Source organism: Pituophis catenifer, unplaced genomic scaffold, assembly GCF_029215685.1.
Source record: "Pituophis catenifer annectens isolate HBS135680 unplaced genomic scaffold, rPitCat1.0.hap2 SCAF_3, whole genome shotgun sequence".
In the NCBI taxonomy this organism is placed as follows: domain Eukaryota; kingdom Metazoa; phylum Chordata; class Lepidosauria; order Squamata; family Colubridae; genus Pituophis; species Pituophis catenifer.
This window is the reverse complement of record NW_027256883.1, coordinates 154,031,412-154,058,198: the sequence shown is the minus strand read 5'-3', so window position 1 is coordinate 154,058,198 and position 26,787 is coordinate 154,031,412. Positions and strand designations below refer to the sequence as shown.

The 26,787-nt window shown below is 38.1% G+C and overlaps 1 protein-coding gene across 1 annotated transcript in view; it reads right to left on the bottom strand.

The window, feature by feature from the left end:
- Nucleotides 1–26,787, bottom strand: part of TTC39A (tetratricopeptide repeat domain 39A) — a 45,554-nt gene that overhangs the window by 9,004 nt on the left and 9,763 nt on the right. The window contains exons 3-12 of the mRNA XM_070939547.1: nucleotides 19,989–20,120; nucleotides 18,464–18,540; nucleotides 16,984–17,051; nucleotides 12,887–12,951; nucleotides 11,134–11,233; nucleotides 9,385–9,450; nucleotides 7,068–7,176; nucleotides 5,436–5,503; nucleotides 5,281–5,340; nucleotides 1,817–1,978 (exon numbers count right to left, since the gene is read on the bottom strand). Of these exons, the coding sequence (XP_070795648.1) occupies nucleotides 1,817–1,978; nucleotides 5,281–5,340; nucleotides 5,436–5,503; nucleotides 7,068–7,176; nucleotides 9,385–9,450; nucleotides 11,134–11,233; nucleotides 12,887–12,951; nucleotides 16,984–17,051; nucleotides 18,464–18,540; nucleotides 19,989–20,120 (907 nt within the window). The remainder of the gene's footprint in view (nucleotides 1–1,816; nucleotides 1,979–5,280; nucleotides 5,341–5,435; nucleotides 5,504–7,067; nucleotides 7,177–9,384; nucleotides 9,451–11,133; nucleotides 11,234–12,886; nucleotides 12,952–16,983; nucleotides 17,052–18,463; nucleotides 18,541–19,988; nucleotides 20,121–26,787) is intronic.

Genomic DNA, 26,787 nt, shown 5'->3' with positions numbered 1-26,787 from the left:
GCCTTAGATATTATATTGCTAAGGAAGATTTTTTTTTTTTACAGAACTCTGAGAAATTCTGAAGTGTAATTCATTTGCTCACAAATCAGCTCTGTGTAATTTTATATTCTCTTAATGCTGGTATATATTTATATGCTTAAAAACACAAAAAAGGACCATAAGGTTATACTACTAGATTAACGGCACTACTTTTTTACATAAATATTCTACCAGTATGTTATTCCTGGGTCCTCTCCTTACTGGAATTGATAAACGTTTGGCCTTCATATACACAGACTTACATTACAGAACTTATGACTAAATCATTTACCCAGTCTCATCAAACATTGTGCTTAGAATGGGAGAAGGATACCCATGTGGAGGAAGGCTAGTTTGAAGAAATCATAATGGGATTCTTATTTTTAAAAGAGGAAACTAAAAACCCCTGGAAAATAGTAAAATTTAATTCCTATATAACCAGTTTTAAGATTTATGCCAGGGAGGATTCAAATTTAATTTATGTGGCTTATTTGGTCACTTTAAAATAGAAGTAATCACATGTAGTTGCATAGCAGAAAAAATAATTACTCTTGACTGGAGATTTTAATTCAGATTTCTCAAATCTAAGAAAACAATTCACTTGTATTTGTAGGAAGACAATGATCAACTGTACTGTTCATGGGAATAAAATAAATCTTTGAAACTATCCATTCACTGATTGGGTTCACACATCATATTAAGACATTTGGGTAGTACTCGACTTACGACCACAATTGAGTCCAACGTTTCTGTTATTAAGCAAAACAGTTGTTAAGTGAATTTTGCCCTATATTACAACTTTTCTTGCCACAGTTGTTAAGTGAATCACTGCAGTTGTGAAGTTAGTAATATGGTTGTTAAGTGAATCTGGCTTCCCCATTGATTTTGCTTGTCAGGAGGTCTCAAAAGGGGATCGCATGACCCTGAGACACTGCAACCATCATAAATACATAGCAGTTGCTAAGCATCTGAATTTTGATCACATGACTATGGGGATGCTACAACAGTCATAAAGTGTGAAAAACAGTCACAACTCCCTTTTATCAGTGCTGTTGTATCTTTGAGTGGCCACTAAATGAATGGTTATAAGCTGAGGACTACTTGTATGTTATATATTAGGAAGCACTGCTATAAAGCAAACTGAACATTCCTATTTAAATTGCAAATACTATTTTGTATTAATTAAAAAAGAAAGTTAACCACTACTGTATGATAAAGTCAGCAGTACATCTTAAACTGCCCTCCAGTCCAGAAGTAATGCTATTTTATTTTTATTCTGCAGAAATCAGTCAAAACTACTTTAAAGATATTCTGGAATACATTTATTATCAGTGATATGATTTTGTGAGCAAACATGCATTGATTTCTGTCAACTGCAGGTACTCCTTAACTTAGGAGCACAATTGGGACCAGAATTTCTCTAGCTAAATAAGGCAGTTGTTAAGTGACTTGAGATATTTTCTTTTGCCACAGTTATTAAGCAAATCACTGTAGCTGTTAAGTGAATTACGTGGTTGTTAAACAAATTCGACTTTCCCCATTGACTTTGCTTCTTGTAGGTAGGTGTCTAGGAATGTTGCCAATAGTGATCACATGACCCCAGGATGCTGCAACCATCATAAATACATGTGCCTGAATTCTGATCAGATCGCTATGGGGATGTTACAACAGTTATAAGTGTGAGCACTGGTTGTTAATCACTTTTTTCAATGTCACTGCAACTTCAAACAGTTGCTAAACAAATGATTTTAAATCAAGTACTATCTGTAATCCTGCCCACATCATTGTTTTAACTCACCTTTGACCAGGTATTCTCTTTGCTAAGCAGATCTGCATAGATATATGCCATCTTCCACTGTCGTTTATATGTGAAGCACCACATCAGTTCCCAGTAGCACATGTGATGGAACTGCTTCCAAAGCTGCTGGGCTTCACAACACTCCTCAAACCTTCTGATGGCCTGAAAAAGCAAAAACAAATATAATACCGACTGGTAACTTTAAAATACGTTTTCCAAACATTTATTAGTCTAAGAAGCTAACACTAATGTCCTGAAACTATTACTGAGAAAATAAAATACAACTGTGCAGGAAGATAATATAATATGCGCGGGTGGTTATGGGCGCAACTCGTTGTGCCCATGTGACACCCCTCCTGCGCGAGCTGCACTGGCTCCCAGTGGTCTTCCGGGTACGATTCAAGGTGTTAGTTACCACCTTTAAAGCACTCCATGGCATAGGACCCGGGTACCTCCGAGACCGTCTCCTGCCACCAATAGCCTCCCACCGACCAGTCCGTTCCCACAGAGAGGGTCTCCTCAGGGTGCCGTCAACCAAGTTATGTCGACTGGCGGCGCCCAGGGGAAGGGCCTTCTCTGTGGGAGCCCCATCCCTGTGGAACGAACTGCCCCCGGAAATTCGTAAGATCTCCGATCTCCGGGCGTTTCGCTGCGCACTGAAGACCCTATTATTCCGCCAGGCCGGACTAACAACACAATAGCTTTTAAATTGGGATATTTAAATTTATTGGGGTTTTAAATCTGAGCCACTTTATTTAATTATTTTAAATTTTATATTGTTGTTTTGTTTGTGTTTTTTTTTTTTTTTTTTTTTAAACAGGCTGTACACCGCCCTGAGTCCTTCGGGAGAAGGGCGGTATAGAAATAAAATTATTATTATTATTATTATTATTATTATTATAAAGAAAGTACATGGTATTAATAATTTCCCTTACAACCAGGCGTTATTTATTGATTGCTTTTTAAATTTATTCCACTGATGCTTCCAGCAATTCTGGGTAATATATTGTACATACATAGTTTTTCAGCATGCTCCTTTTATCTTCACTGCGATCTTGTAAGGTAGGTTAAATTGAAAGAAAGGGATTAGTCTAAGATTACTTCATAACCAAGTGGCATTTTGAACTTGTATTTCTTAAACCTTAAATCAACCATTTGCTCCTAATATTATTAATTCAAATCCATTGCCATAGAAATGTTTTAATGCTATTTGCCCCATTTTAATAATGCATGAACTTCAATGTTTCAGTTATTTATCATGAGTGTGTGTGTGTGTGTATTTGCAGACAAAACAGCTCCCAGAATAAACCACATGACCGAGAGAGACAGATGCTGCAAAGATCACGGATTGCTGCTGCCTTGTTTAGATAAGTTCCGATGCAGCAGTATTAGCATTATTCTCACTCTGGCATGCATTGTTGTCAAGTCAAAACTGCAAAAAAAAAATTTTTTTTTACTATTTTTGACCACCAGTTATTACTGTCAGTTTTGCAAATGTTCGCAGTTGCTAATCAAGGATATAAAGTAAACAAAAATTAAATAATTTTTTTTTTAAAAAAAGCGGTAAGATAAACAAAAATCTACATAGTAGAATAGATTAGAATAGCAATACTGCTCAATAGCACATAAACAGAGGGAACAGATTGAATTAAAATATTAGGCAAATAAAAATATTTTATCAGGCATAGGGGAAAAAAAGACTTTGTGCCAATACTTCTATATTGTTTTTTAAGGAAGGGTGTCTGTAAATATTTGTGATAAGGAACAGTTTAGAGATTTTCTATCATTAATAATCAGGCTAACTAGCCGGTTCCCTTTCTAGAATCTTGCTGTCATTTGTTTTTATTTCTACCTGAGTAGAAAGTGTAGGTGGGTCTCTCTTTCCCTCCCTCCCTCCCTCTCCCTCTCTCTGTTTTTATTATAATACAAGTAATAAAATAAGCAGTTGAAAAAATAATTTAATCACAATTACTACTAACTGAGGGAAACAACAAGAGAAATAAATAAAGAATCCTTTGTTTATTCTTCATGTAATACCTATCTGTATTTTCACTGCTAATTTTACTTTCTTTTACCTAGGTTTCTGTTCTCCCAAGATTTTGGGTCTGAATTCTTCAACCCAGTTGTATGAAATCTATTTTCTTAGAGTGTCTGCTTCCACAAGGCATCCAATCAGGACTCTCTGAGAACAAAGCAATTTCTAACTTCCTCTCCCCATAACTCACAGTCCTTTCCCTGCAGTACATTGGGAAGACAGTCTCTACATTTAGAGTCCTTAAAAGACTCCCAACTAGCCAGCATGCCAACTATGGGACCCCATGTACAGCTGCTCAAAATTAACTACCCTTAATTCAGTGATGAAATCTGAACTGGTTTACTACCGGTTTGCTGGCTGTGCGTGCTGCACACCAAACGCGCACTCATGCACGCATCCACAGTGCCCACCACGCACCAAATGTGAGGTGCGCGCACGTGCACAGTGCACACCAAAAGGAGGCATGGGGTAAGTACAACAGTGCACGGGGGGGGGGGTGATCAGCTGTGGTGCGCGATCTTCGGAGCTTTTTTTTTTTACTTTTAAAAGCATTTTTTTACAACCTATTTGCCCGAATAGGTTGTAAAAAAATTGCTTTTAAAAGTAAAAAAAAAGGCTCTGACAATCACAGCTGTGGCGCGTGATTGTCAGAGCCTTTTTTTTTTACATTTAAAAGCATTTTTTACTGCCGGAGAACCAGTAGTAAAAAAAATGCCTAAAAAGTAAAAAAAAAAAAAGTTCTGATGATCAGCTGAGTGACGCGCGATCTTCAGAACTTTTTTTTTTACTTTTTAAAGCATTTTTAACTACCAGTTCCAGAGAACCAGTAGTAAAAAAATGCTAAAAAAGTTTTTTTAAAAAATTCCGACGATCGCACGTCGCTCAGCTGATCGTCTGAACTTTTTTTTTTTTACATTTTTTACTACCGGTTCGGCAAACCAGTAGCCTTTTTTACAGTGGTGAAATGTAAAATTTGTTACTACCGGTTCGGCCGAAGAGGTTGTGTAAAAAAATGCTTTTAAAAGCCTCTGACGATCCCAGCTGAGCCGTGCGATCATCTGAGGCTTTTTTTTTTCTTTTAAAAGCATTTTTTCGGCCAAAGACATTGTAGAAAAAATGCTTTTAAAAGTAAAAAAAAAGCCTCTGATGATTGTGCAGCTCAGCTGGGCATGGCGGGGAGCGCACAAGGATTATTGCTACCAGTTCTCCAAACCACCCACCGCCATCGCTATCAGATTGGGCGATCCGGTCCGAACCGGGAGCATTTCACCCCTGCTTTTTTACTACCGGTTTGGGTGAACCGGACTGAACCGGGAACATTTCACCCATGCCTTAATTCCCTTACACTCCACTTCTTCTTGTGAACATAAATATTTTTTCCTTAAACTGAAATAATAGCATGGGAAAGAAAGAAAAGCAGATTACTCACTCCATCAATATTGCCTCTTATTGTTTCTATTCTCCCTGCAAGAAACAGGAATATGGCACCCTAGAAGAAATCCAAGAGAAAATATTAGTTTTTGTGTAATTTTTAAAATATGAGGTCCTGCATAAAAGTATTTGGAAGATCGACTTATATCTTACTTTTGGATATCGAATCAGGTAAGGTTTGAGAAGTTTCTCTGCTTCTTCAACATTTCCTTTACCTGTCCCTAGATTAATTGGAAGAAAAAGTAAAATAAACTGAAGATAGATTGATAGCCCAAGTCCGGCTGAATTATTAAAATGAAACAGTAAATGATGTACTTCTAATAAAGTAAAACTCCTTTTATTGGATTTGTATAAACAAATGAAAAGGCTTGTTGTTTTCACAGACAAATACTTTGTTTAACAATTTATAGAGATACCTAACTTGTTTCTCACAGCTCTGGATGGCTAACAATACATTTTAAAAAACCCATAAAGAAATCCAGAACAAAAGTGGAAAAACTGTTACAACAAATAATTAAAACAATACTCAATGTGCCATGACCCACAAAAATATTTATTTCAAACCACATGCAGATAGTCCTTGATTTATGACCATTTGTTTAATAACCGAAGTTATGATGGCATTGAAAAAGGTGACTTAAGACTGGTCTTCACATTTACAACTGTTGCAGCATCCCTGTGATCATGTAATTAAAATTTGGATACTTAGCAACCAGTTATGTATTTTTAGGATTGTTGCAGTCCCAGGATTATTTCTGACTTTGCCAGTGCTTTCAACAAATAAAGTCAATGGGGGAAGCTAGATTCACTTAATGATTGCGTGATTTCTTAAAGACTATGTGATTCACTTTTATGACCTCACAAAAATGTCATAAAATCCTGCACAATTCAATGACTGTTTCACTTAGCAACAGTCATAGCAGTTTCAATTACGGTTGTGAATTGAGGACTACCTGTAGGTTAGACTTACTTAATGTCCTCATCCCAGCCAGAGGGAAGAACCAGATTTTAAAGGCTTTCCAAAAGGCCAACAAAGTTCTAGAATGCATATGCCACAACAGAGAAGGCACATCTCCTGGCTCCCATTAAATTACATCGCTTCACAGAAGAGACCTTGAACATGTACACTTAGTCAGAACTGGGAGGTAAGGGATCCGACTAGTAACCTGATCCTGTACCATACAGGACTTTTTAGGTGATAACCAGCAAAAAATGTGAGCTTCATTTTGATGGGAATTCAACAAAACAGAAACTATGAGCAAAAAAATCCCCAACCCCATTCCAACCGATGCCTCGAATCTGCAAGGCCTACTCCCTAAATACTCAGAGGAATGTCTGAGCAGCGAGTCAGGAAATTATGAATCAGTTGCCAAGCATCTGAATTTTGATCAGCTGACCATGGGGATGCTGCAATGGTGGTAAGTGCAAAAAATGATCATAAATCACTTTTTTCCAATGCCATTGTAACTTCAAATGGTCATTAAATGTACTGTTATAAGGACTATTTGTATTTACTGTTCTTTAATTCTAACAGTATTTCACGCTTAAAATAATTTCAATGCAGCTATATAAATGTGATGAATTTGATGAATAAACCATATCCATTTAAAAGTGGCTTTCTGAAGATAAGGACATTGTGAAGGACCAACTAACCACACCTGAAGAATTCAGAATTATTTTCAAATGGTTAATTCATTAAAATAGTTAAAGTTTGCCATGAATCTGAATCTTTCCTATTTTGGATTATTTTAAAAAGTCAGTTTTAGAAAAAAAAGGAAATCCTACCTAGCACAAAGGTCAGGAAGGTATGATAGCACAACAGTAGCAGAGTACACAGCACAGATCTAAAGCCACACATTGATGCTCCTTCTTGAAGTTGCTGCAAGCCATATTTCTGTAATACAGACAGATAGATAAAGGGTTACAAATTAATCACATCTTAGCTTGTCTTGTCTCTTCTACTGCAAGGAAACCAAAAGATTAGTATCTCTCAGTATATCAACCCTGCATCAGGTAATTAGATGACTTACACAGCTAGCCTGAGAGGAAATACCAACCATTGTAAGTTGCCCTAAATGATGATGATGTAATATAGTCCTCTCTTTCGTGAAATACGTACCATATAAACAAAGTACTGTTTGCACACAATCTAAATCATGCTATCTTTCTACTGTAGGCGTGTAGCTGCAAAAAATTGCTAAATCGTGATCCATTACATTTATGCAATTGATGTCCCATAATGTATACACATAAACTGTTGTAGCAAATGCTTATTTTATTGGCTTATTTTTTCTGACAGGAGATTAATAATGAAAAGCTCTAGAATCAAGCTTGATTTCTTTAGAAGGGGGCTTAACGACAAATGTTTTTTTGTTATCAATGTTATTTTAGCATTTTTAAAAAATGATAATTTAAGCAAACTAGAACCAAAAACATAACAACAACAAAACCCTTAAAAATTGTTCTTCAAAGCAGCAAAACTCAACATTAGAACAATCCAGAAGAAATGAAGAGACAATTCATATCAATTTCCCAGGCAAAGTCAATAATAGATTCAGCAGAATAATATGAGCTATATTTAATTATAACTTTAAATAGTGTTTTGTCAATTTTGTCAATGCATATTGATTAGGTTAACATTTTTAAATCTCCCCTACATCCCTCCATGTAAAAATCCACCATGAATAAAATCCGAAGATAGATGGGAAGAAAGCACAGGAAATACTGGAATGCCACAGAATAATTACAGAATTAGGAACTTAGTGTGTCAGAAGAACTGATACTGAGTGGTTTTCTTAAGTAAAAAGCAAAATTAAGCTATTTAAATAATAGATTAGCAAATATTAAAATTGATGAACCTTGAGAATTCACTTGCTCAATATTTATAGAGTTTTTTTTCACTATCATTCCAAAAATTCACCTCCTCCTTTCATCATAAATAGAATTTTCCTCTTCTAAAACAAGGATTTGCAATTCTTATGTTAATTAATTATGTTTTGGGGTAAGTATCCCAGACAGCTAATGCAAACTTGGATTAAGGAGTATAAAATTCAATTTCCTGTTAGGGTTTATTGAATTATTTGGATATATCTCTCTTTTCCTTTCTACAACAGTTTCTCATCTGTAAAATAAGTATAATCTATATCAGGGGTCCCCAATCCCCAGTCCTTGGCCTGGACCGATCCACGGCCTGTTGGGAATCGGACTGCACAAATGGTGGGCAAATATGCTAGTATGTGAAACTTAATTTGCACAAGCAGCAGGTAGGCTCACGAAACCATTTTCTCTCCCCGCCACTACTGCTGCCACTGCCAGTTTGCAGAACTGGAAAGGCTGGGGACTGTTGGTCAATAGCTATTTAGCAAAGCTAAATATTATTACATGTATTCAATTTATGACAGGCTTTTGGAGGGAATAGAACTGGAATTATAACAGCTTTGCGTACAGTACATTATGTATTTATCCCTGAGCTTAAAAAAACCATGGCACTCCCAATGCCTCAAGCATCTTGTGGCCCCATCCTTTGATATCCACATCCACATCCACAGAGCAAGCATTAAAATCCATGGGAAGCTGCATACAAGAGAGACCTACCATTTGCATATGTAAAATGTAAGTGATAACAAGTACAGTTGTGTACCTCTTATAAACAATAATATATGAAGTACAGGTAGTCCTCAACTTACAACCACAATTGAGCCTAACATTTCTGTAGCTAAGAGAGACAGTTGTTAAGTGAGGTTTATCCCATTTTATGACCTTTCATGCCACAGTTGTTAAGTGAATCCTTGTAACTGTTCAGTTAGCAACACAGTTGTTAAGTGAATCTGACTTCCCCATTGACTTTGCTTGTCAGAAGGTTGCAAAAGGTGATCACGTGACATTGGACAGTGCAACCATCATAAATATGAGTCAGTTGTGAAACATTTGAATTTTGATGACATGACCATGGGGATGCTGCAACAGTTGTAAATATAAAAAACGGTCATAAGTCAGGTTTCTTTAGTGCTGTTGTAACTTCAAATGGTCACTGAATGAACCGTTGTAAGTGTAGGACGACCTGTACTCTTTGTCACTGAATTGTTGCAGATTAAACACTTGCCTCATTTCCAGAAAACCCAACAAATTCCAGTAATCGTGCAATCCTTGTTGGTAACATAGATAGAGTCTGGAGCAAGGGCGAGAAAGAAAGAAAAAGAAACAGTTTGCCATCACTAAAGTTCTCCATTAGTAAAAAATACTTACAGTCTTTCCATTACATTGCAGTCCATATCCATTGAAACAGCCTTTCTGAGGGTGTTTCATCTTCTTATTCTTTTCTTATTCTTAAATACAGCACAAGTAGAGCTTGACTTATGATCATAACTGAGGCCCAAATTACAGTTGTACATTGTACATCTGTAAAGCAGGTCGCCCTGTGATTTTATACCTTTTTGTGGTTGTCGTGAAATGAACACTGCAGTTGTTAAGCAATGTTAGTCATTAAGTGAACCAATTTTAACTATGAAGTGGGTTTTGCCAGAAACTGGAGGTAAATGCCAGTTTACGGCAAAAAACGTAAATCGCAGTCATGTGACTACAGGACACTACAAACAGCTATAAATATGGGCTGGTTGCTGAGCCCCAAAGTTTGACATATGACTGTTGGGGGAGGGGAGCTAACATCAAAACTTCAAATTGGGACAGCTTTTGGGGGATCCATTATAACTTCAAAGGTTCCTAAGTGACCAGTGATTAAGTCAACAGCTATTTGTATTAAAATTTCCTGTTACCACTCAGAGCCACCTCAGAGAGACTATTTGGTGGAGAGAAGATTGTACAAAGATGTCAAAGAAATAAGTTATAATATGCTTATTTGGCTTAAAAGCAGTGGTGGATTGCTCCTGGTTCGCAACTGTTCAGGAGAACTGGTAGTAGCGGCAGCGGGAGGCTCCGCCCACCGCCCAGAAGTCATGAAATATGCTCTGCGCATGCGCAGAAGCGCGAGCAAACCGGTAGCAAAGGTAAGTGAAACTCACCACTGCTTCAAAGCAGTTAGAACTGAACAAATCACAAGTAACCTTGAAATAAAAAGATGGGTTATAAATTCAACAGTAAATGAGATAAACTCTTTTAATACAGCATGATTTGTAAGGAAGCCTAGTGTACTCTGCCATACAGGACTGCTCAGTAGAGGAACCCAAAGATTTTAATCACTGCTTTGCTTCAGCATTGCTCGTGAAGCACTGTAGTGAAAGAAATTCACAGATGAAGCATATAGAGAAAATAACAGGATGTGTTACAGAGGCAGCATGAAAAGAACTGTTGCATCTCTGTAACAAACTAAACATTTGACAATTTTGCAGCTGTTAACTGATGAGCTCCAAGATCTTATATGGCCAATATCAATAGGATCATAAGTACTGGTTAATAAAACAGTTCCCTTACTAGGTATATAACAATATAACAAAGTTATCCTGGAAATACCTGTACTGTAAAATACTTCATAAAGAGCTTTAAAATAAAATACCAGGGAAATAATTTCCTCACAGAAGTATTATTTTTCTTCAGGCCTTTTAATAAAAAATATTTATCTAGATCTAAGCTAACTAAGGAGTTCTAGAAGAGAACTTGTTCGGTTGTGTATATTCTTTAATGCACGGAGTATTTACTGTATATCCATCTGATATACATGTGTTACATATCTGTGATGAGACAATTCCAATATAAGGCCTTCATATGAAAGAGCCATTGCCCTAAATTACATCATGAAAGACTATTTGCTCGTGTTCTGCATAATATTAATATCAGAATAATTGGTGCAAAGTTAAAATAATTCAGTTTAAAAAATTATTAGAAATTCAATACGTACCAGATTAAATGCTCCAACTCCCAATTTTACACCGACTTCAAAATGGGGATGATTTTCTCCTTTAACATAACTGCGAGACTGTATTAGATTCTCCAGTACCCTAGCAAAACAAAATATCTCATTATAAACAAAAAAGTATAAAAATAAAAGCAAGCATACAACTTTTTTACATAGAGCAATTATTAAGGGTCACTAGTAAAAATTAATTTTGGGTCTCAAACATGGTGCATGTTCCATCAATAAGCAGACATCCTCCTTGGCACTTTCCTGGTTTCCTGGATCATCTGATTTTTAGAAAGTGAATGGAATATTTCAATTTTAACATGAATTGCAAGCTAGGATGCTGCAAAAATCAAGTGTCAGCCTCTATTATGTTTTTCATTTCCACAGGATCTCCATTCTATGGAAATAACAGTGAGAACAACTATAGGCCAATGCATTACTTAGAAGTGCAGTACTGCAGGCTACTTCAACTGACTGTTAGCTGCAGTTCGGCAGTTCAAGCCTGACTCAGCCTTCCATCCTTCTGAGGTCGGTAAAATGAGGACCTGGATTGTTGGGGGCAATATGCTGACTCTGTAAACCGCTTAGAGAGGGATGTAAAAGCACTATGAAGTGGAATATAAGTCTAAGTGCTATTGCTATAGTGAATAGATGTCATGCTACCATTTTGTGAATGAGAAAACTTCCTGTAGCAATTTGGTGAACTACTAGCCCAGACACAGGAGAAAAACCTGATGTCATTTGTAAACAAGCAAGATACACATTTGAACCTTTTTGGTAGAAGCTCCACAATATGAATAGACCAGACTAGACTAGACTAGACTAGACTAGACTAGACTAGACTAGACTAGACTAGGACAGAACAGAACAGAACAGAACAGAACAGAACAGAACAGAATTCTTTAGAATAGATTAGAAGAAGCAATGGCTTTGTAATAATTTGATTGTGATTTTGACTGCATCAACTTTTTCTACTTTAAAATCGGTTGTTTTATTGCTATATTTTTCAAATTATTTTATGGTATTTATTAAGTGCTGTAAGTCTAGTGAGAATTCTAGTATAACATATTGTACTTAAACACATTAAATAAAAAGAAATTCAAATAAATTAACAGCACAGATAGTCCTCAATGTATGATCATTCATTTAATATCAGCTCAAAGTTAAAACAGTCCCTGTAACCCATCCATAAAGTTATGACTGTCACATGACCCCTGCAGTCACATAATCTCAATTTAGGTGCTTGGCAACCAGCTTGCATTTGTACCAGTTGAAATATCTTAGAGTCATGTGATCATAATTTGCAACCTTTGCAGACACATCCGAAAAACAAAGTAAATTGGGGAAGCCAGGTTCACTTAAACACAGTATGATTCTCTTAACAACCATAGTAAACATGGTTGCAAAATCAGATCCAGTCATGTGATGCTTCACTTAACACCCAAATCAATTAACAACTGAAATTCTGGTTCCAAATGTGGTCATAACTCAAGGACTACCTCTAGTATTAAGAAGAAACTCAGGAGGACCCCTCCCTGACCGACTGGGGAATAAGAGGGAAGGGAGGAGTAACACAATCAAACTTGCAAGAAATATAGTTCTGGTCTTCCTGTGAAGTATGTTTCCTGATCTTCTCTACCTTAAAGGACTAGGTGATGAGTAAAAACATTTGCTTTTTGGAAATATTTAGAGTAATACAGCTTGTCACTGCAAAAATATCAATTATCAAATAATTTCAAAAACTACATACCTGTATATTTGATAACTATTTCTTATTTTGATGCTACCTTTCACAAAGCTAATTATGCTTTCATCCTAAGAAAAATAGAATAGATTGTCTATTTCAGTTTATTAGTCAATTAAATACTCTTGCTTTAGAATTAGACAGTGACTAATTCTGAGACAATTAATTGGCAAATTGCTAAAACTCACTCTAATTGTAATAAAGAAATTCTCCCACTATTTAGCTATTTTGAAAGCACACTATGAGAGTTACCAATCTCATTTTGATAAATCTGATATTAACAGGAAGTTGAATTGTTCCTTGCTAAAACATACTAAGAAAATACTCAATTTATTCAAAAAAGTTATCATCAAAACTACACACATAAACAGACCCTCTAATATGGCTTCAGCAAATTCCCCTACTAAATTTAAACCATAGAGTAAGAACATAACTATCTTATACTCACGTGGGAGGACACACTCTGGACTTGGTTTTTATCTCTGGTCAGTGGCGGAGTGGTCTGGATATAGGGGATATAGTTATTGAACCCCTGTCATGGTCGGACCATTCTCTCCTGAGACTGGACCTTTTGACCGCTGCACCCCACTGCAGGGAGGCGGAACCGACCAGGTGGTTCCGCCCCAGGCGCCTGATGGATCCTGATAGGTTCCAGAGGGAGCTTGGGCCAGTTCCTGAAACTCTGGCTCACGACTCGGCTGAAGATCTGGTGGCTGCCTGGGATAGGACAGCCGCCGGTGCTCTGGACCGAGTCGTGCCTTTGCGGCCTCTGACCCGACGCCGAACCTGCCCGGCCCCTTGGTTCTCCGAGGAGCTGAGGGAGATGAAGCGCCGGAAAAGACGCCTAGAGAGTGGTTGGAGGGCTAGTCGCTCCGAATCCGACCGAACACTAGTTAGGTCTCATATTAAGACCTATCTAGTGGCGATAAAAGCGGCAAAGCGTAACCACTTTTCCGCTCTTATTGCATCGGCAGATAACTGCCCAGCCGCCTTGTTTAGGGTGACCCGCTCCCTCCTATATCAGGGAGCGCGGGAAGACCCCTTGCAAGGGCAGGCTGAGGATTTTGCACAGTATCTGCACGATAAAATCGCTCAGATTCGGGAAGGCTTGGACTCTGACTGGGTAGATCCCGGCGGGGTGACTGAGGCTGGTCTTGAGTATGTTACCTGGGATGAGTTCGACCCTGTGACTCCTGAGGACGTGGACAGGATCCTGGGGAGGTTAAACGCAACCACATGTTTATTGGACCCGTGCCCCTCCTGGCTGGTACTGGCCACCCGGGAGGTAACACGAGGCTGGCTCCAGAGGATTATAAATGCTTCTCTGAGAGAGGGTTTCTTGCCTCCCGCCTTGAAAGAGGCGGTGGTGAGGCCCCTCCTCAAGAAGCCTTCTCTGGACCCGGCCGTTTTGGCAAACTATCGTCCGGTCTCCAACCTTCGCTTTGTTGCGAAGGTTGTGGAGAGTGTGGTTGCGCGACAGCTCCCACAGTTCCTGGATGAAACCGTCTATCTAGATCCGTGCCAGTCCGGCTTCAGGCCTGGGTACAGCACGGAGACGGCATTGGTCGCATTGGTGGATGATCTCTGGAGGGCTCGGGACAGGGGTTGTTCCTCTGTTCTGGTCCTGTTAGACCTCTCAGCGGCTTTTGATACCATCGACCATGGTATCATGCTGCGCCGGCTGGAGGGACTGGGGGTGGGAGGCACCGTGTTGCGGTGGTTCTCCTCCTATCTCTCTGACCGGTCGCAGTCTGTGTTGGCAGGGGGGCAGAGGTCGACCTCGAGGCGCCTTGCTTGCGGGGTGCCGCAAGGGTCTGTCCTCTCGCCGCTCCTGTTCAACATTTATGTGAAGCCGCTGGGTGAGATCATCCGTGGTTTTGGGGTGCGATGCCATCTGTACGCTGATGACACTCAGCTGTACATTTCCACCCCAGACCACCCCAATGATGCCCTCGAAGTGATGTCCCAGTGTCTGGAGGCCGTGCGGGTCTGGATGGGGAGGAACAGGCTTCGGCTTAACCCTTCCAAGACCGAGTGGCTGTGGATGCCGGCGTCCCGGTATAGCCAGCTGGTGCCATCTCTGGCTATTGGGGGCGAGTCACTGACCCCCACAGAGGGGGCTCGCAACTTGGGCGTCCTCCTGGACACACGGCTGTCTTTAGAAGAGCATATGACGGCCGTGGCCAGGGGGGCTTTTTATCAGGTTCGCCTGATACGCCAGTTGCGCCCCTTTCTGGATCGGGACTCCTTGTGCACAGTCACTCATGCCTTGGTTACGTCACGCCTGGACTACTGTAACGCTCTCTACATGGGGCTCCCCCTGAGGAGCACCCGGAGGCTCCAGCTGGTGCAGAATGCGGCCGCGCGGGTGATTATGGGAGCGACGTGGCGCTCCCACATAACACCTCTCCTGCGCGAGCTGCATTGGCTCCCGGTGGTCTTCCGGGTGCGCTTTAAGGTGTTGGTTCTCATCTTTAAAGCGCTCCATGGCTTAGGGCCAGGGTATTTGCGAGACCGCCTGCTGCTACCGATAACCTCCCACCGGCCAATACGCTCTCACAGAGAGGGCCTCCTCGGGGTGCCGTCGGTCAGGCAATGTCGGCTGGCGGCCCCCAGGGGGCGAGCTTTCTCTGTGGGGGCACCCGCCCTGTGGAATGAGCTGCCTCCTGGAATACGATTGATCCCGGACCTCCGGACCTTCCGTAAAGCCCTGAAGACGTTTTTATTTCATCAAGCCGGCCTAGCCTAAATGGTTTTTAATTGGGATTTTAAATTTTATGGATTTGGGGTTTTAAATTTGGGTAGCCAATGATTTAATTCTTTTAATTATCTTAACTTTTGCATTTGTATGTTTTTTTAATTTTGGCTGTTCACCGCCCTGAGTCCCTTCTGGGAGAAGGGCGGTATACAAATTAAATAAATAAATAAATAAATAAATAATACATGTTTACTATAAAATGATACCATTCAATAGGCTTTACTCTTATAATGTGAGATTGACGCTGGTAAATTGAAAAAAAAACCAAGAAATACTTAACTTTGAAAACCAAATATCCTTGGAGCTACAGTTACTATTGTAGACTTTATGGGAGAAATTATGCTGACCTTGTTCATGGGCTTTATATTAAGCTCAGAAATACCATTTATTAATATGAGTTGCTAGTTCACCTGCAAAAATCTAGAACTTTAACTTATTCTTGGGTTTTAAACCTGCAAGATTCTCTCTCTCTCTCTCGCTCCCTCTCTCTCTTTCTCTTTCTCTCTCTCTCTCTCTCTCTCTCTCTCTCTCTCTCTCCCCCCCACACACACACACATATCTTTCTGCATCCCACTTTTTGTGGTCTATTTTTTTTTCAGCTAAAGTTATTATTTAGTTTCCCCCCAAACCTACAAAAAACAATAATGGTCTTCCCTCTTATATAAGAGCCACGGTGGCACAGTGGTTAGAGTGCAATATTGCAAGCTACTTCTGCTGATCACTGGCTGCCAGCAGTTTGGCTGATCAAATCTCACCAGGCTCAAGGTTCACTCAGCCTTCCATCCTTCTGAGGTGGATAAAATGAGGACCCAGATTGCTGGGGGCAATATGCTGACTCTGTAAATCACTTAGAGAGGGCTGTAAAGCACTGTGAAGCGGTATATAAGTCTAAGTGTTATTGCTATTGATATATCTCAAATACACTTCTTTCCTATATACTGCCTCAGCATCATTTCCTTATCTCCTGCAAACAAAAGACAGATGCCAAGAAAGAAGATGTTTGAATAGAGAGGCAAGCCATGCAGCAGCAGAATGGGTAATTGTGCTGTATACCTTGGCAGGGAGGGAGGCATAACAATGAAAAAAAAAACCCACTAGCCCGGACAGTTTTCCTTGAAATGAACAAACGCCAATTTTATTAAACTAATCCACTTATGAAGCTTATAAATTAAAACATGAAATTCACTTAATAATTATGCATTAGTTGCATATAAAATGTCATAAAGAACATAAGCGACGTTTTTAAAATATGTAAAACAAAAACTCATAGATCATTGCATCTCTTGCCATTCTCACATTCCCCTGACTGCCTTCACAATACTGGGTCCTGAAACAACATCCTTACCTGGAGAAATGTAAGAGCTGCTCTATGAAGCAAGCATTCAGCATAACAAATTTCTGCATGGATTTCTTCTAGAAAAATTTAAAAAAAGAGAAATGTTTCAAAGTTTCTCGATATAATGTGATTAGTATCAATGTTGTAAAAAAACATTTTTTTCAAGCAAGAAACTGAAGGATCACCTATTGCCACTTAAAATGCTAAGAGGCCATCTTCAGAATCAAGCAAGTGATAAGAAGATAAAATTGAGCAGTCAGACGCAAACTCATTGGTAGCTTGTTCATGCAATGAATTGTTCATGCATTTAATTTCACAGTTACTAAGATTGTTGGCCAAGCAAATACAAAGGTAGCCAAGGAAATAATTGAAGCCTGGATAATGGAATCCTTTATCAGTCAACAGGAGTGGTAATTTACCACCAGCTTATTAGGTATTTAGGAGCTGAGGATTTGGCAGCACAAGGAAACAACAGCCAATGTATATAACCAGCCATCAACACCCCAATCAACAAATAAAGAGCCACACACAACCAGGCACCACATAAATACTACGCATAGAATAGGTCAAAGCATGTATTCAGTTAGAGAGAAGTTCCCTGAGAATGGGCTCCATCATGAAACTGAAAGCTCGGAAGATTAAACCTTTGGTCCCAGTGACCCACCCAGATTGGATCCTGCAGTCTTAACAGAATAAGAGAGTTGGAAGGGACCTTGGAGGTCTTTTAGTCCAATCCCTTGCTCAGTCTGGAAACCATATACCATTTCAGAGAAATGGTTGTCCAATGTCTTCTTAAAAACCTCCAGTGCTGAAGCACCCACAACTCCAACACTGGAGGTTTTTAAGAAGAATGTATGTATGTAACTGTATTCTCTGACATCCAAATATCTGTCGGGGCTTAATTGACTACAGTATTTTGTTTTCATCAAGGACCATGTGGATTATAATTTAAGCAAATTTTCCCCACAGCAAAGTCTTTATCACCCACATATACAATCATAAGAAATGCAACTGTTTCCCAAACTTAGACATATAATGCAACATCTGAAGCTTACAGTAATTCATCAGTTATATCAACAGAATAGAGATAGTCGACGTACAACCAAAATTGAGCCTAAAATTTAGTGACAAATTTGTTAAGTGAGTATTGCCCCATTTTATGACTTTTCTTGCCACATTTGTTAAGTGAATCGCTGCAGTTGTTAATTAAACGGTTAAGTGAATCTGCTTTCCCCATTGACTTTGCTCATCAGAAGGTCACAAAAGGGAATCACATTATCACATGGGACACTGCAACCGTCATAAATATGATGCAGTTGCCAAGCATTCAAATTTGAATCACATGACTTTGGGGATGCTGTAACGGTCATAAGTGTTGAAAATGGTCATAGGTCACTTTTTTCAGTACCATTGTAACTTTGAACAGTCACTAAATGAACTGTTGTAAGTGGAGGACTACCTGTAATATAACAGAGTGCTGCTTGTTTACCTTCAGTTAATTGTTCAAGATTCTGTTTGTTCACTAAATTGTTGAAAGAGTTTGCTACAGAAGACTTTTTCCGAAACCTAAAGAAAAATTATAAAGGCTGAAGATTTAAAGTATACTTACAATACTGTAGTTAAGCAAATAATTCAGAAATATAATTGACACACATTCTGGAATGCATAATATTGGATGCATGAATTTCTGACTTTTCTCAAAACTGAAATATATTTTCCAAATGGATTGAATTGATAATTCCCGACAACTATAGGACATGATGACTGGTGGTAACAGGAATCCTAGTTTAAAATACTGAGCGTAGCAGTTCTGTAATCTTCTCTCCTGTAGAGAAAATGAATCTCATAGGTTAATACTATATATATGTTTACTTAGAAGGTAAATCCCACTTAATTCGCTGGAATTTAGTATTTAATAAAAGCACATAGAAGTTTATTCTCAAGTCAAAATATCACTTGTCTTTTTCTTCAATACTCTTGCTACTTTTCTTCACTTTGTAAATTTCATACTTGTTATAGGTAGTCCTCAACTTATGACCATAATGAAAGCTGACTATTATGGTCACACATCATGACAGTTGTCAAGCCAGTCTAACTCTTCTTTTTTATTTAAAAAAAGTATAATGTGAAAATATTACAAAGCTATGATGGAGTAGAGCTCAACCTTTATGGATCCACCATATATTTCCTTCTTGTCTTCCTTGCCTGATGTCTTTGATTTTACTTGCTAATCATTTCCTAACTCTTTCCTGTAATTTGCATAATAAGATTTATGTGAAAGAGAATAATATGTATATATACACGCTACTTGCAGGCTCCTTAAAAAAGACTGCTGGGCTTTTTAAATATGTTTCCAATTCACACTATTGTAAAGGACATGGTGGCTAAGTGGCTAAGATGCTGAGCTTGTCCATCAGAAGGTCGGCAGTGCCTAGGGAAGAGTCCCTAGTGCCTTGTAATGGAGTGAGCTCCAGTTACTTGTCCCAGCTTCTGCCAACCTAGCAGTTCAAAAGCACGTAAAAAATGCAAGTAGAAAAATAGGGACCACCTTTGATGGGAAGGTAACAGTGCTCTATGTGCCTTTGATGTTTAGTCATGCTGGCCACATGACCATGGAAACATTTTTGGACAGCGCTGGCTCTTCGGCTTTGAAATGGAGATGAGCACTGCCCCTAGAGCCGGAGATGACTAGCACGCATGTACGGGGGGAACCTTTACCTTTAATAGCATCTTAGAGAGCCAGCTTAATCTCTATAGTGATTAAGGCACTAAGCTAGAAAATGGGAAACCGTGAATCCTATTCCCACCTTGGGCAGAAACTCAGCTGGGTTACTTTGGCCAGTCACTTACTCTTGGCCCTAGGAAGAAGGCAATGGCAACCACTTCTGAAAAACTTTGCCAAGAAAACTTCAGGGACTTGTCCAGGCAGCCTTCAAGCACTGGACATGCCTGAACGGAAGGGGGAAAAATAGCATCTCATGTACTAGTATAATAATTGCATTGTATGTGCTTACTTCTGACATATAACTTGAGCTTCTTCCATTGTATTTCCAGCATTCAATATGTCCCTGGAGTCAAAGGTCATCATGGCCTGAATTTCCAAAATGGTAGCATAAGTCAGAGCATGATACATGCTATCCTTTTTTCTATAGGAAAGAAGTTAGAGAAATATGTACACAAAGCCTAAAGGTAGCACAAGAAGAGAAATAAACTTGTCTTTAAGAATGTACAGGAGCATTAAAGGCAGTGCTATCTCAAACTGTAAAATCTATCCTATTTTATAAATTAAATTTCATACTGAGAAATCATATCTATTTATTTTAGGATACAGTGTTGAGATATCATAGAGGAAAAGAGACTAACAAAATATTACAGATACAGTTTTCCACATGAGCCTGATGCCTAAAGAATGGTTTGTGTCTTTCTTTCATTGTATTCCTAATAATATGCTTGAAAACAAACAGACATTTCTTTTCATTCTACAAAAACATACTGAAAGGCAGACACTTTCACTAAAATCTTAACACAAAATGCCATTTTTATGCTCCCCTTAGAAGCATGAAGGGGATGAGGTTTACATGTTGCTAAAGGTTAGTCTTCCCTCCAGGATTTCCTGTTTATATATTTTTTTTTCAATTTAGCATGCAATGTTTACAAAACATTTTTTAAAATGCTCTTTTTAAAATTTCTGTAGATTTGCGTAATAGATTTGCTTAATTTCTGTCTGTCTGTCTGCCTGTACTGAGTCACAATGGCTGATCTAAAGCATTCTCAAAGAACAGCTGCAGTATTTTTTTGTTTATCATTCTCTTTGATTAGTTTTCTAATATGTTCATTTGCTGATAAATTACTGACAAGAATTACATAATTTACTGCACTGACATATGGACATCTAGATAGTTACATGATAAAATTGGAAACGGCAGGACCAGAAACTGGATTTTACTAGCCACAAAGAATATAACTACAGAGACTAATCTCCAGATTCAATAAAACAGAGGCCTGTCTAAATTTTCTTCTCTGTATTTTAAGTGTTCTCTCTTCTTCTCTATTAATCCTATTTTCCCCTCTATGAATCCTTTAAAGAGTCCAAAAGATGCCGTTCATATAATTTATTCAGTAATTTAATATCCCCAAAGGGTTGCTCCAGTTTCTTTCATGTATCACTCCTTAATTTGAAGTAGCAGTGAGATTAGTGTCCTTACATTCTGCAATGTTCTATTTAACACAGATACCAATAGGGTAAAATGTTAATTAAATGAGCCTCTTTAAGTAAAGGAAAGGAACATCCATTATCTGAAACACTTAATTACGTTAGTTACAGCGCAGTCAGCTATACTTTGGGGAACATCATACACTGGGAAACAAAAGATGGGCTTGTGTGATTCTTAAAGAGGTCTTGAACTGAAGCTAATTACAACAATCCCTAAAGTATATTCCCTATAACACAAGCATTTCCGTATCACACTGATGGCACTATAAATTTAAAGTTGTTATTAGCCCATCAGTTCCTTATAGTACAAAATATTCTTAACACAATATTTATATTTTAAAATAGTGGATGGATAAACAAAAATATATAAATTAGAATAATGCACATTTTAATTTATAATTATAGAATATGCATAATATAGAAAGCCTATTATGTCCCTTGGACTGCAAGGTGATCAAACTGGTCAGTCCTAGAGGAGATCAACCCTCACTGCTCTTTAGAAGGCCAGATCCTGAAGATGAAATTCAAATACCTACTTTGGCCACTTAATGAGAAGGAAGCACTCATTGGAGAAGAGCCTAATTCTGGGAACGATTGAGGGCAAAAGAAGACGGGGATGACAGAGAATGAGGTGGCTGGATGGAGTCACTGAAGCAGTCGGCGTGAGCTTACATGGACTCTGGGGGATGGTAGAAGACAGGAAGGCCTGGAGGAACGTTGTCCATGGGGTCGTGATGGGTGGGACACAACTTCACGACTAACAACATTATGTATCAAATCATGTATCTTGTTTTGTTTTTGAAAGTTTACATTTTACTATTTTATAAATTGTTATGTCTGTGTTGTATGCCTATTACTAGCCTGGTCTTGTATATTTTATTTGAATGAATCAGGCATTTTAATGGGGAGAGCTTGTAAATAATAGACTAAAAGAAACTCTGTTGAAGGTGAAAATAGAGCTTGCAAAAGGCAGTCTGCTACTCAAAACTTTTTTTTTTAAACAAAGATTATGTCAACAATGTCAACACACAATGACAACCCAATGCAAACTGGTGGAGAAGAAATTGAAGAAACAACAAATGTTTTCTTTTTAGGATTAAAAATTCACTAGGATGATAGTGTGATCATGAAATAAAATTATATCTGCTATTTGGGAGAAGGCATGTTAGAAATCTAGACAAAAAATGAAAGTGAGACATCATAGACAATAAAGGAATGTTTTATGAAGGCCAGGATTTTCTCAGTTGCAAGACTGGCAGATTACATATTAAAATTCATGAGCAAATCTTATCAGGATTGATCTTAAGCCTGCTTTCTCCCCATCCAAACCCAAATAGCCTCTAAACACTGGTTACAGGTAATCCTCGACTTACGGCCAAAATTGGGACCAGAATGTTTGTCCCTAAGCAATGAAGATGATTTAAACCCAGTTTGATTTTTTTGCTGCAGTTATTAAGCAAATCATTGTGATCATTAAGCAAATCTGGCTTACCCACAGACTTTGCTTGTTAGAAACCAGCTGGGAAGGTCACAAATGGTGATCATGTGATCCTAGGACAGTGCAACCAATATATACCATTTGCTAAATTTTGATCACATGATGGCAGGGACCCTGTAACTGTCATAAATGAAAGGACTGATTGTAAGTCACTTTTTTTAGCATAATCATAACCTTCAAATGTCATTAAACAAATGGTTGTAAGTCAAGGACTACATGTATTGACAGCATTATGTGGATGACCCAGGTTGGGATGTATAACTGGGTATCATCTGCATACTTACGGTGCCAGACTCTAAACCAATGGATGAACTTATCCAGTGGTTTCATGTAGTTATTAAACAGGAAGAGAGAAAGCATCAAGCTCTGAAGCTCCCTATAGATGAGGCACAACCTCCCTCTTTCAGTTAGCACCTACTGAAACAAACCACATGGGAAGGGAATCAAAGAACATAGTGCCTCTTATCCTGATATTCCCAGTCAGTCCACAAGGGTATCCTAGATTGACAATATTAAATGCTGCTTAGAGATCAAGGAACACAAGGATGGATACACACCTCTATCCAGATTCTGCCAAATATTATCAACGAGTAAAACCAATGCTGTACCTTATTTAGACTGAAATGGGTCTAAATAATCTGCTTCCTTCCAGATCCTCTGCAATTTTTGTCTCACCACCTCCTCAACTAAAGAATGGACAGTAGTTATCCAGAACTGTTGTGTTAATGATTCTAGGGGTGGGGGAATACCAACCCATCCTTCAAGAAATGCTGGAGCATAAAAAAGGCTGAATTAAGATATCCTTGAATGGTGGTGCTGGTTATGGTTCAGAATTATGGCCCTTCAAGATAGATTTGGGAAGTCATAAACTTGGCTTCAATTTGTTTTTAGCAATTATAAATTACTTTGTTCTGAAGGAAAAGATAAGAACCGCCATTGCTTCTATACCTCATATATTTCAGTAGATGTGATTAGATTTTTCCTGCACTAAAGTACACCACTGATATAATGAAGCTAATGTCTATTTAAATTTATCTAGAAAAGAAGACTTCAAAAATACATAATAATACAATATATATCTTGTTCTTGATAAATTTGATGTCCATATTTTCATGCAGACATTCCAATCAATATTTTTACTATCATCAAAAGCTGCATTTTTTTTCTCTCTTTTATATCTCCACAGGCAATCAGCCAAAATCCCCAGTGGCAACAATATCCAACAATCTAATAAATGGGTTTAATGTTTAAGTAATCACAATCTAATAAGCAAGTTTAATGTTTACTGCTGGCTGTTTACTAAAATGAAAGTCTCAATCTACATTTTACATTTGTCTCTCTTTCATGGCATCTAAAGGACATTTCTATGTTTTTATTTGATAACCACCTGCCATATCACAAGATGTTTTAGTTATCAATCAGAATTCCATAAATTCACAAGCATTTGAGCTGTGGTGGAGCAGTGGTTAGAATGTAGTACTGCAGGCTACTTCTGTTGACTGCCAGCTGCCTGCAATTTGGCAGATCGAATCTCATCAGGCTCAAGGTTGACTCAGCCTTCCATCCTTCTGAGGTCAGTAAAATGAGGAGCCAGATTGTTGGGGGCAATATGCTGACTCTGTAAACCGCTTAGAGTGGGCTGTAAAAGCACTGTGAAACATTAGATACATCTAAGTGCTATTGCTATCGCTATTTGACAAAGTGAAAAAGCCCTGCCTCAAGGAAACTATTTTGAAAGGCTGCAAAAAACCTTTCCATTCCATTCTTTCCTATCTTACCTAGTAGATCGAACCTAACAAAATGATAACATCTTCAGGTTAGATGTGCTAGGTAAGATAGGATCACCCTATTTCCTCAATCCATGCTGATGAAGTCAAAGATCCATCAATTTAGAATTTACAGTATTCCGGCACAGAGAAATTCTTGTATCAAATTCTTCTAAATCTGTATGTGCAAGGGAAAATAAGAAGATGGGCAAGTTTGTAGCTATAGAAATAATCTTATTTCTACTCCCTATGACTTGTTTCTATATCAACTGATAAAATATTATGGTACCATATTTAAATTAGCATATATTAATTAGTGTAATTAGTTGGAAATAGTGCAATGACCAGAAAGGTTTTTTGCAGCCTTTCAAAATAGTTTCCTTGAGGCAATTTTCAATCAAAATTAAACCAGTACTTGCTACACAGCTACAAAATAAATATTATTATCCATTTAATTATTATCCATTTAACAATCCTCAATTTCTTCATACCTCTGTGCTGTGTAAAACAAGAGTCTTTGGCTAAAACCCCCCAAATCCAGGATGATGCTATGATCTGATGAATAGTAATTAAAAACACACTGAAAATATACTGAGCACTCCATTGTATCTATTGCAATTGCTGACCCCACTTTACTAATTATTTTTGGAATTAAATAATTAGAAAATATAAACAGAATAATAATTGACTTTCACAGAGGCATCTGTCTACATAATATCTGACCAAGAATTTCTGAAATACTTGTCAGATGTTATTCAGGTTCCTTATAAACATGAGTTTTGCATTGTTTTAAAAGAATGTTAGACTGTTTTTAAACATGGATTTGGTGCTCTGAAAGACTAGTAATCGTGTAATACTATTTTGGACGAACTACACAGAAGTTTGATTTAAAAAAAGAAAGTCAGGTTCTCCTACTTATGTATTGCTGGTTCTATTAATATTGGAGACATTACTGGTTTACTACTTCTTCTCACAGAGAACAGTTTCATGCGGCCTTAAATGCTGTTATTACTATGATGGGGGGAGGGGGGAGGCACTGCTATTTTACCTACTTCATTCTGGCTATTTGGCCACCCATGAGCTGTTTCCACTTGCCGCCAGCACTGTTGTTCTGCTGAAGCATTAAGTCAAGGACATTGCTTTTAGTCACTATCAATAGTTGATTTGCTTCAATTTGTGTTCTTTCTTTGCGCTTGTAAATTGCACTATTTTAGTCATATATTTCTTTCATAATAAGACCCGTGTTAGGAAACAGCCTAATCAGTCATATACATGAAATACTTCCTTGCCTGCAGACTATTGGGCAACTTGACATGCAATTTTAAAAAAGATTTTTTTAAAAAAAGACTAAAGATGCCATTTCAATGATCCACTTGCATTAGCCCTAATGTGCTCCATCCTATGCCAAGGACCGATTGATAATTGTTTTCCTGCTAGTAGGTGAAGCTTGATAGGATGGGAAAGATTGGGGGATCCATTTACTGGTTTCCTTAATTTGTCTCACATTCAAACAGTAAGGACAGTATTAGACAGCAGAAGAAGTCAACATCAATCAGGGAAGTAAATTTTATGCCAACAGACTTTTCTGTCAGTTCAAGGACTTTTGGAAAGCACTTTAATGTGGCCATCTGGTTGGAACTCTTACACAAGGATAGTCCATTCCAGCTGCTCACATCCCTCTCTCTTGTATCTCCACAGGCAATCAGCCAAAATCCCCAGTGGCAACAATATTAGCCATCTGCAGTGTCATACAGAAACAAGTCAGGCTGCAGTAACATCCAACAACAAATTACTTTTCACAGCTTTGTTCTTTCAGGGATCTTGTGTCTCTCTGTAGCACAGCAGGTTGAGCTATGAGCCACGATAATGGTAGAACAAAAACATTCTCCTACTGTTCTGTTCTACATTTTTTTTTAAAAAAAAGATGCATTTCAAACAGTATACATTTTACAACATTCCTCAATATATAGAAACATTATGAGCAAGCATCAACATAAATTTCGTAAATATATTCAACAGACACAGAACAGAGAGTTAGATAACAACAGAACAGAACAGAACAGAATGCAATGCAATGCAATATTTGACCAAGTGTGATTAGACACACAAGGAATTTGTCTCTGGTGCAGAAGCTCTCAGTGTACATACAAAGTGACAGAGTAATAATAATCATAATAATAATGATACCAATAAGAGAGGTAGTAGATAAGATGAGAAGGATAATAATACTACAGCCACACAACATGGGTCAATATATTTAGACATTTTATGTATCATGAGGTACAATAAAACATCTGTTCTTCCTATTTAGTCTTCCTTACCAATCCAATAAATTA